General features: G+C 36.3%; 2 protein-coding genes across 2 annotated transcripts; one reads left to right on the top strand and one right to left on the bottom strand.

Annotated features, from left to right (window-relative positions):
• On the top strand, positions 6,425 to 8,096 carry LOC104760136 (cytochrome b561 and DOMON domain-containing protein At5g47530-like). The gene is made up of 3 exons (XM_010483006.2): positions 6,425 to 7,150; positions 7,241 to 7,495; positions 7,581 to 8,096. The coding sequence occupies exons 1-3, from the start codon at positions 6,506 to 6,508 to the stop codon at positions 7,881 to 7,883; spliced, it is 1,203 nt and encodes a 400-aa protein (XP_010481308.1). The 5' UTR covers positions 6,425 to 6,505; the 3' UTR covers positions 7,884 to 8,096.
• Positions 8,015 to 10,773, bottom strand: LOC104760137 (putative MO25-like protein At5g47540). The gene is made up of 11 exons (XM_010483007.2): positions 10,252 to 10,773; positions 9,893 to 10,054; positions 9,677 to 9,795; positions 9,503 to 9,577; positions 9,314 to 9,407; positions 9,158 to 9,217; positions 8,967 to 9,035; positions 8,791 to 8,889; positions 8,654 to 8,698; positions 8,469 to 8,571; positions 8,015 to 8,379 (listed from the first exon to the last, which is right to left on the bottom strand). The coding sequence occupies exons 1-11, from the start codon at positions 10,378 to 10,380 to the stop codon at positions 8,303 to 8,305; spliced, it is 1,032 nt and encodes a 343-aa protein (XP_010481309.1). The 5' UTR covers positions 10,381 to 10,773; the 3' UTR covers positions 8,015 to 8,302.

Here is an 11,315-nt window from a genome sequence, read left to right as displayed (position 1 = left end):
AACCAAAAGTCAAGGATGAATCAGGAGTGGAGGTTGCTAAGCCAGAGAAGGAATGGACTAACGACGAAGTGAAGAAATCAAAATATAACGCCAGAGCACTCTCCGCTATTCACAATAATGTTGGAAGAAACCAGTTTGAACTGATTCAGGGATGTGAAACAGCAAAAGAAACATGGGATATCTTGCAAATTCACTTTGAAGGAACCACTAAGGTGAAAATTTTAAGGAAAGACATGTTAGCTTCAAGATTTGAAAAATCTAAAGATGGAAAGCTATGAGTCAATATCTGATTTTAGTTCCAAGATAAGTTCTTTAGTTCAGGAAGCATTGACTCTTGGGAAAAAATATAAAGACAAGAAATTGGTGAAAAAAATTCTAAGATGTCTGCCTACAAGGGTCATGGCGTACAAGACTGCTTTGAATGTGTTTCATAACACGGAAAAACTTAGTTTTGGAGAAGTTGTTGGTATGCTTCAAGCTCATGAGATGGCACTGGAAGGTGCGAATAGACGAGATATTTTTGCTCTTGAAAGAGAGAATCACGAAGTAGAAGAAGAAGATTCAATTGGTTTGCTGGCCAAAAAATTTAGTCGAGTGTTGAAAGAAGCAGAACAAGAACTAGGTCAGAGGAGGTTCAACTCGATCACAAATAATCCAGAGAAAGGTGAAGCTGTCAAGAAGACATACATGCAATGACATGAGTGCAGAGGATATGGACACTATAAGAATAATTGTCCTACAATCAAAAGAAGAGAAATTAAAGGTTTTATGTGCAAAGGTATTGGACATACTCAGCTAGAATGTGGTAATGATCGGAAACTTAGAAAAGAAAAATCTAAACTGAGAGTTGAAGATGATTCAAAGGAAGATAATGATAATGAAATAGAACTAAATAAGCTTGGTGCATTCTTAGGAGTCACTACATTTGCTGAAGGAGAGGAAGTTTCAGAATCTGAATCTGAAGGGGAACAGGTAGATGAATTTACAGAATGTTACAGGGAGGTGCGTGAAACACTGATTAAGATTGGAAAGGAAAATCAGACCTTATTAAAAGAGAAGCGTCGTCTTGATGCACTTATTAAGTCATTGCAGATTGAATTGAGGGATACAAAGGAAATCAGTCAAGAAAGTGTAACATTAATGAAAGACAAGCAGACAGTCTCTACTAGAACAGGAAAATTTAACAGAGGTTTGGGATATACTGGAAAAGAAGGATTTCAAACAGGGCAGATCAAGTTTGTAGCTGAAGGTGTTTCTCTTCTAAATCAATGCAAATCTGGTAGTAATACAACCAAACATATTGGTTGTTATTTTTGTGGGAAGAATGGGCACATAAAAGCATATTGCTACAGATTCAAAGAAAGAATAAGTAGACTCAAACATCAAGCATTTACTAGCTTGAGATAACCTGTTATCATGCTATATGCATAACAGCTTCATTTATCTTGAAATAAATGATTCTGAAACAGTCCCTGCATCACATGCATCTGTTTCTCTCATATCAACTTCATCTCATGCCCACACTTTTGTGTCTCTCTGAAAGTCAGAGACTTTGCACCTTGTATACGAGTTTCCTTCAGCAAGCTCCAAATCAAAATCTGAATCATGTATGTATCTTCAGACTGCAACCATGATTAAGCTTTGAACCTGATTTATACACTCGCTCGTTTTCTATCTCCCTTTTTCCTGAAACTTCATTGAACTACCATCAACTCCGTTTAAATGTGACAAAACCTTTTGCGACTCCACCTTAGGCCGACTGATGCAATCTTTGATTGTAAAACCTGATTGATCCAAGACACCTTTCTGAATAAATTGCTCCACCTGGAATCAAACTTCCTTTTAAAACCTCATTACACTCTCTGCAATTCCAGTGACTCTACCTGCAACTTAAAACCATCAGATTGTAGACTGCCTTCAAAACTTCAATCCACCTAACGGAGTCTACACTCATTTCACTGTCACAACAAAGCACACACTTGGTCTGTGTAACTTCTTATCACCATGGTTTATTTCTAGACTTCCATGTCTCTTCTCAAAACATCACCTACTGCAGCTTAACCAGCTAGAATACCGCAGAATCATAAGAAACCACCATGAAACCTTTTCTTTTCTTAAAGCGTTCAATTCAGCTTTTTCCACCAAATTGTACAAGCAATCCTTGCTTCAATCTTGACGACCACATGAGCTGTAGCAAATTATAACCTTTGACAAATGACTCCACTTATTCTGATTTTTGAGATATCAGAACTAAAGACTTTTGCAATACAAGCAGGATCTTAACTTGAGTCTCCATGTCTGTGTATTCAGCCCACTCACTCTTCTTATAACTCATCCAAAGTTAATCAATAGAATCTGAAACCATCTTCAGTTACCTGGCTTCTTTTACCACTGATCTCACCACCAGTTCCTAGCAAGAGCACATAAATTTCTTGTCATTACCAGAAAAAACTTTAAGACCGCCTATGAAGACTCTGACCCGAGTTTCCTTTAATGATTTATCTCCCAAACAAGTCCATACTGTTGTTACCACATGGAGTCTCTTGTTCGAGGACACAACTGAATATTGTCCACACAAACTTCCAATGCTCCAACATCTCTTTACAAGACTGAACTAATCCTTTTCCAAATGACTTGATCACTCTTCATTTCTTCATGCTTATAAGTTTTTTCATTAACTCATAATAGCATCTTCCATTCACATTTGTTGTTAAACAGTCTCTTTGGGACTCCACCTTACTCCAGCTACTATGTGCCACTGACGAGTACCAACAACAAAATCTGCAACACTTTTCAAAATCCTCGTTGGACCAACCTTGCTGCAACAAACTCCATGATGGTCTGATACAGACCTTATTTCTCACTAACTAAACTTTCTCAATTCACAGGAATCTGACCTTTACCACTGAGACTTGATACTGCAAACCTTAAACCTTCTCAATACTAGTCATACATGCTTTCTACCTCTGGTTCCATACCCTTGTGCAATGTTCCATTTCATAATTCTCAAAGCTTCAACAGATTTAGCTAGCCACTAACACACATAAGTTTCTCTAAACTAAGGTTTCCCCCAGTATCAAGAATCTTAATCCAATGGCTGATCCTAAAACCATTTCTCACTTTAACAAATCATATTGCCTGAAACCATTAATAATCTTGGCTATCCACTTGCAGAATCAGTATACAAAACCTTGAGTTTCATTAGCCTTTTAACCCATGAATATGAAAACACATCGAGTTTCCAGAAACCTTGACAGAGAACCTCACATTGTACCTTGTGATTTCAGCGGAAATAGACTGCAAAGTCTTTAAGAATTGGCTTCGAGATTTGTTAATATTGATCTTCACAACCATGAGTCAAGTCCCCATAACTCACAATATCTACTGAAACTGACGCCTCAAATTTCCAATGAAGAACCTTCATCATTCAGCATCTTTTCATAAATCTTTTCAACACCGATCATATTTTTCCTTTTAATCTAGTGTTCATGCAGTAATCTAGTGTTCATGCAGTAGCCTCAGGACTCAAGGTTGAATCATACTTTAACAACTTTTTATCACCAGCCGAAGTTTTGGCTTTCCTCTTTTTGGTCTTTTCCTCAGCGACTTTGGTTTTAAGATTCAGATCAGGGTTTGAACAAGGAGCAGTAGGTAGCATCTCACCATTCACCTCAATATCAACGAAAAGGTACCAGTCGTCGTTTCTGATGCCTTGGATAGCTTTGCTCAAAATAATCGAGTCTGATAGGTGATTAAACTAAACCTATAATAAAACAAAAACATGATCCTTCCTTAAGTTGATGTTTTTAGCTTAAACCAAAAAAAAAAGAAAGAAAGAAAGACGGGGGTATGATGAACCTTCAAGGCAGAGACAGTGACTTTCCCAAAACTAGGGAAGCATTGTTGGTGCTCGATGCTTATTTTTTCTGTGTATAACACACATGCATGCAGTGAGTAGCAAAAACACACATGCTTATTTTTGAATTTACCAAAATATTAAGAAAAAAAAAAAAGGAGACTATATAAAGATAAGAGAAGAACCTTTAAAGAGCGAGACAGAATCATCTCTGTCAAAACAAAGACCAAGACGGGTTTCTTTATTCGTCGTGAGAAAAACACACTTTGCTGTTTCGTTGGCCATAGTGATAAGAGATTATTGGTGAATAATGGTTTTTTTTTGAAGAAGAAATGAGGCTCTCGCTGTCTCACTAGTCTCTATGGACGGACATTTATATAGGCAAAGAGTAAGTAGCTTCCTGTACTCGTAGAAATCTCAAAAGTCATTTCTCCTTTTTTTTTTCTTTCAAATTAGAAAATTTCCAAATCTAATTTTCTACTAGTTTTTAAATTTGAAGCTCCATTTTATTAACTCATAGCCGCTGCCGATGTTAATAAATACACCGGGCGACGAAACAGTAAATAAATTTATTAAATGACTCATGGGGGGTTGGTTGATACGTGGCCCATTAAACAATTGACTTAGGCCTAATTTACAAGCCGACAAATCGACATTGATCCTCAAGAATTAACTAGATGATACTATATAATTAATTAGATAAGGTGCACGTTATTATTAGGCAGGTAAAAATTAAAATTATTTACAATAATTAAATAGTATTGTACATGTTTTTAGATTTTATCTTATAACATTTTAATATTGAATATAAACCTTTCATAATTCATTTTAATACTCTCTCAGTTCTATTATATAAGAGTTTAAAGACCTTTTTATTCTATTTTCTCAAATTTCTATGTACAATTTTTATTAATATAACAATTTATAATTTTTTGAAGTATGCAGTAGATTTTCCTATTGGTTGAAATTTTATAAATGACATAATATTTATTGTTTATTAATCTTTGTGTTTTTACCTAAAAACTTTTATAGGACCAGGAGTACCATTTAAATATTTATACTATCATAATAAACCATATTTTAAGTTTAATTATACATTTCATCTTAATGCATAGAACTAAATATTTTATATCAAACACAATTAATACATTATATCCAATTTGTATCTTAGTAAGAATCGTAAATACAAATAAAAGTTAACAAAATATAATTCACAAAAAAAAACTGAATCAACTATATTTAAGATGTATTTGTTATGTTGTTATCTCATAAGTACTAATTTTACCTCATGTCATAATCAATTTTAATGAGTGAAATTTATAAAATAAAAACATATATAAAGATATAGAGACATTCTCATCAAATAACTGAAGATTCATTTCTATAAATTATAATTTATTTTGAATTATCTTATGTTTTAACAACATAAAAAAATATTACTAATATCCTTAAGAGTAATTGTTAAAAATATCCTATTTGGGATACCCCTTTTCAAAATTACCCTTTTTGAACATTTTCATTTTTACCCTCTTTTGCACAATTACAACATAATTAATTTTTAGAACTTTTTTTAGGTTTGGATTCTGTATTTTACATTTAGGATATAGTTTTAAGGGATTGATTTAGTATTTGGATTTTAGTGCTTAGTATTTAGTTGTTTTATACATAGAAAAGAGGTATTTTTGAAAATGGACAACATGAAAAGGTGTTTTTAAAAAGTGACATAAGAAAAGGGATACATTCAGTTTAGTAATCACATTTAACTATCTATTTCATCATAAAACCATAATTAACTTCTTCATGGATTAGAGCTAAAATTTTAATAAAAAAATAATATGAGCATCATACGAGATAATATGTAGATTGGTTAGTATTTTAAATTTAACAATAAAAATAATCAGTAAAATCAGTTATCATCCACAAAATTTTTGGAAATCCAAAAATATCCTAAATATTATTCTTCTATATGTCATAATTTCATAAGTAATATTTTTGTCAATTTTCAAAAAACGACTTAGATTAAACCATTGATATATTTATATCATCACAAATGTAGCTTGTAGTCTAAACTAAAAGGAAAATTTTATGAATAAACCAGTGACAAGGAATTGTCATGAAGAACAAAGAAAAATATTAACACACGAGAAACGAGTTCATAGTAAAGTTGGTCAGACATGCGTGAACTGGTTTTTGAACGTGAAGATGACCCATTCATATTTATACTTTTTAACCATTTGTTTATTAACGTCCACGTTCTATTTGTTGTTTTGCTTAAGAGGGTTAATTAAAAAGACTCCAAGGAAGAAATACATTACACGTCAAACCTTTTTAGGGCAAATAATGAACGCTTCATTTATAATGTTTCCATTGGTTACTCTAAGGTAAACATTGCAATTGATAGATGAACAAGAAAAGCAGAGGAAAAACTAATATGAAAACTATGAAAAATAGGACAAGTGTGGTGAACTGGTGATGAAGAGAAAGAATATAAGAGATTCTTTATTAAGACAGTTTAACTAACAAACCTAACCCTACTTGTCCCACTTTCTATTCATACATACTTAATCTCTCCTTCTCTCTAATTCCCCTTTCATACTTAATATCCCATTCTTCTCCCACCAATCTTAAGTACTCACACTTTCTGTTTCCATGGCCAAATCCTTAAATCTTCTACTCTGCCTCTCTGTTCTCATCTGTATCATCGCCGAATCCGCCTTGGCTCAGACATGTTCCAACTACAAATTCTCAAGTAACCGTCTCTTTAAGTCTTGCAACGACCTCTCTGTTCTTGATTCCTTCCTCCACTACTCTTACGATTCTTCTTCTGGCAATCTCCAAATCGCTTATCGCCACACGAAATTCACTACCGGGAAATGGGTTGCATGGGCCGTGAATCCCACGTCCACTGGTATGGTCGGAGCTCAAGCCATTGTGGCTTATCCACAATCAGACGGCACCGTTAGGGCTTACACGTCACCCATCAGCAGCTACCAAACGAGTCTCCAAGAAGCTGAGCTGAGTTTCAACGTCTCAGAGTTGTCTGCCACTTACCAAAACAACGAGATGGTCATCTTTGCAACTCTGAATCTTCCACTTGCAAACGGTTGGATCATTAATACTGTGTGGCAAGATGGGTCTCTTTCAGGGAACAATCCTCTGCCTCATCCAACTTCTGGCAACAACGTTGGCTCTGTTTCTACTATGAATCTTGTATCCGGTGCATCAGGATCCACCTCCACCTCTACCGGAGGAGGAGGAGGAGGAGGAGGAGATTCCAAGCTACGCAAACGCAACGTCAGTCGATAGAGATTTCATCAAAAGAAGTTTTTTTTCTTTCTTTCTTGTTTAAAATTTGGGTTTGATCTCTAATATGCATGATTACAGATACATGGCATACTGAACGGAGTGAGCTGGGGAGTAATGATGCCAATAGGGGCAATCATTGCTCGCTACTTGAAAGTCTCCAAATCAGCAGATCCTGCTTGGTTCTACCTTCATGTCTTCTGCCAGTCTTCTGCTTACATCATTGGTGTTTCTGATTGGGCCACGGGTCTTAAACTGGGCAGAGAATCAGCCGGGATTCAGTTTACCACTCACCGTGCTGTTGGGATCGCTCTCTTCTGCCTCGCAACGATTCAGGTAGATTGCAATTAACAGTAACGTGATTTCTCATAAGAAAAATAAATGCATATTGTATAACTCAATTTTTTGTGGCACACGTTAGGTGTTCGCTATGTTTCTGAGACCCAAACCAGAGCACAAGTACAGAGTCTACTGGAATATTTACCATCATACCATAGGCTATACCGTGATCATCCTTGCACTGGTGAATGTTTTCAAAGGACTAGACATCTTGAGCCCTGCGAAACAGTGGAGAAACGCTTACACCGGTATAATCGTAGTACTGGGCATTGCTGCGGCCGTGCTCGAAGCGTTTACTTGGTATGTAGTCATAAAGAGAGGGAAAACAGAGGAATCTGCCAAAATGGGTCAGCGAGTAGGCAACGATGGTCGGGTCACACTATAAGCGTAGCTTTTGTGTAAAAGATTAGAGAGTGAAAATTTATGGTTGATTTATGGTTTGCTTTTTGGGTTATTACATACAGTATATTTGCTAGATTAAATTAAAATACATTTGATGTTTAATAGTTGTTGAAGTCCTTTGAAGCATTTGACAGTTGTGCTCTTTTACAATATTCACGATGTGTACATGTGACCTCATCCGAGTTTGACAAAGCCTTTTATTCATCAACAGGGAGGTGAGTGTACATGTGAGTACATAAATCAAATAAATTAACTTGTCTCTGTGTGTGTGTGTGTGTGTGTGTGTGAGTGAGAACGTGAGAGAGAGATTGGTTACCTAATAAACAAAAACAAGAAGATGCTTCAAAAATGTCTTTACGAGTGTTTTCAAAAGGGAAGGAAGGATGATTTCCACTGGTTGACTTAAGCAAGATCTCGCGGCTCAAGGGCTGCGATTTCTCTCAAAACCTGACTTTTGTCTGCTTCAAACCTCTCATCCTCTGCAAACATAATGAACCAAACAAAGGATTTTTTAAGTTAAGCAGGAGATGATCGGATACAAACACTTCACTTAACAGGACCTTCATACCTTTGTCTGGTTTCACATCAGCCAACAATCTCAGAAGCTTGCTTCTGTTTGCCACCAGAATGTTGACTATATCCGCAGGCTTGTTTTGGTTTGCAGCAAACAGCTGAACAACAGCAACGATAATCTCAGTACAGTCACGTTGGACTGACATAGTGAAAGTCGTTTTCAAGGTAGTAAAACTATACCTTGAAGACATGGAATGCTTCTATTTGGATGCTCTTGCTTGACTCCTGTAATACAAAGATATTGAATTTAGTTCCCCAAATTAATGTATGATTAACAACATAAATATCGACGAGGGTATTCCGTTAAAGCATCGTACTCTTAGAAGATTCATGAGAATCCTCAAGTTATCCCTTGAGCTCACATATTTCGTCATCACAGCTGAATTTGATCGATCCAGTAATATGTCACCCAATAACTGACAATACAATACAAAACCATCAGACTGATCATGTTCCATTTTATAGTCTCTTGTTCTCGTATAAGTTACCCTACCTTAATAGCGTGCCGTCTGGTTATATAATTACTTGATTCAAGAAGCTTTGAATTGTAGTCTGCAAAAAACTGCAAACCAAAAAGTTTGAAGCATTGTGAGTCTGACACAGGATCTTCAGAGCATAAATGACAATGTTCTGCTTCACGCACAGATCTATGAATCCGTATGTAATGTTAATAAAAATACTTGCCCATTCTTCATTCTTGGTGAGAAACTCGGCAACAGTAGACTTATGCCTTGTCAGCAGTTCCTGTCAAAACAAACAACAGTGTTGGAGTTGGCATTGCGTCCTGATAGTTTGTAGACAGGGAAGCAAAAATGCAAGTTCGTAGGAGTGTTTTGGAACCTTAAAAGTAGCAGCAGCATCGGCAGCAATGTCGAAATTAGGAAGCTGTATGTAATCGAAGAACTTCTTCACATGGTCAGACTCCAAAACATATCTGAATCCAAGGAAATTAATAAACGATTTGTCGTTATTCTCTGAAACAATAATTTTTACTTCACAGGGTTAAAGTAAACCAAAAGATCAGCTCACTTGGCAACAATCTGATGACGAATGCACTCCCTAAACATAGCACCATAGTGTAAAGCCATGTCTGTGTTCTCGAAGCTGACATATATATAACACACGGAAAGGCTATAAAAAAGTTTGAGAAATCGAAAGGATTCTCTTAATTTGAAAAACTACAAACTAAACAGTAACACACACCCTTCTATGAGAACATCCATGAGATCGATGTTGGCTTCTAGATAATCAGATGCAATCAAGCGTGAATTGACTTGTTGCCTCTGTAGATTTGCAACAACTTGTGTAGCATCTTTCCTGGCCTGATTAATATTTCGCAATTCAATCATGGAATTATATAATAAGACATGTCAAAAGAAAGGAAAGATGCCCTTCCAAAAAAGGGAAATAAAGAGTTACCTCCAAGTTGAGTTTAGGGAGACAAGAAATCAAGAGGCGTAGCGTATCCTCTTTAAAGAACTCTTGAGTCAATTGTGCACAAGCTTCAGCTACAGGCTCTGCCTCGCTGTTTCCATAGAGAATCGATTTCATGTCACGGATATTCCGGCTTAATTCCGCCATCTGCAACCACACATATATCAATTTGGAGAACACAGAGAGAGCAACGACATTATTGTTGTAATGAAAGACACCAATTTTTCATGACTTGATGTTTTGTTCGAAAGAGAACCAAACAAACAAACAAAAAAAAAAAACATTGAAAGAAGAAACAAACATGTTTTTTTTTTTTTTTTGTTAAAAACGGGGAAAAATGAAACCTTTTCATCGCGTTTGGATTCTCGGAGGTCAGGCAGAGAGTTAGAGGGATGGGCGAAGAGAAGGAGATCGCGCGTTTGTCGAACAAGGTCAGCCGGAGTGCGAGGCTTGGACTTGAAAAGCCCTTTCATCTTAGCACCGCCGGTATCGGATTGATCGGAAGGATCTCCGACGCCGTAGACAGAGGAGCTAAGGCTGCCGCTGAGGTGGTGCTGAGACGGAAGCCTCCTCGCCGCCGATGCGGAGGAGGAGGAGGCTTCAGGTCCAGCACCTCTCGTTGACACGCACGACCCTATCCTTACACCTTTCCTTCTTCCTCCTCCCCCACCTTTTTTTTTTCTCACAACTCAAAGACAATAATACTATTTCCGAAAAACTGAAACTTTTGTCTCCTCCTCGTGGATATGGGATTCTCGATTCTCTCCTATATCTCCTCGCCTTTCACCATTTTTAGCGCATCAAAGAGAGAAGAAAGAGAACAAATGCCTATTTTCACCTCTCTCTCTTGCTTCCCCCTCGGATTTTAAAACTAATTTATATTTTTTTTTTTANTTTTTTTGGGTGAATTATTGGGGGGGGGGGGTCATTTTTATAATAATTAAGTAATTTTAGTCAATTGTCCTTCAAAGTGGTCACAAGAAAAATCGAATCCTTGGGTAATTTATTGGTAATATTATTTATATACTACCATCTATAAATTACCATTTTAATAATGAAAACATAAATGGTGAAAGTAGAAGAAGAAGAAGGGTACAGTTGGACAAACAAAAGAAAAGGTCACATGTAAATGAGCTATGGATTGATGGACCAAAGACAAATGACATGTTCACTTTACACCTTCACTCTCTTCCCCCTCACATGTTTGTCTCCTCTTTTGTAATTTTTTTTACTAATTTCTTTCAATACTTATTAGTATTAGACTATTAGTCTGTGTGATACATCCATCTCTCTCAACTCAACGGTCTCGTGACTGACCCATAATCTCTGTAGCAGATTATCCGGCATAATCAGCGGTTATGTCAATACTTGTTCAATTATTTCTTCTTCATATTTTTTTTTTTTTTTT

This window comes from Camelina sativa, chromosome 18, assembly GCF_000633955.1.
Source record: "Camelina sativa cultivar DH55 chromosome 18, Cs, whole genome shotgun sequence".
In the NCBI taxonomy this organism is placed as follows: Eukaryota; Viridiplantae; Streptophyta; class Magnoliopsida; order Brassicales; family Brassicaceae; genus Camelina; species Camelina sativa.
This window is presented reverse-complemented; position numbering and strand designations above follow the sequence as displayed.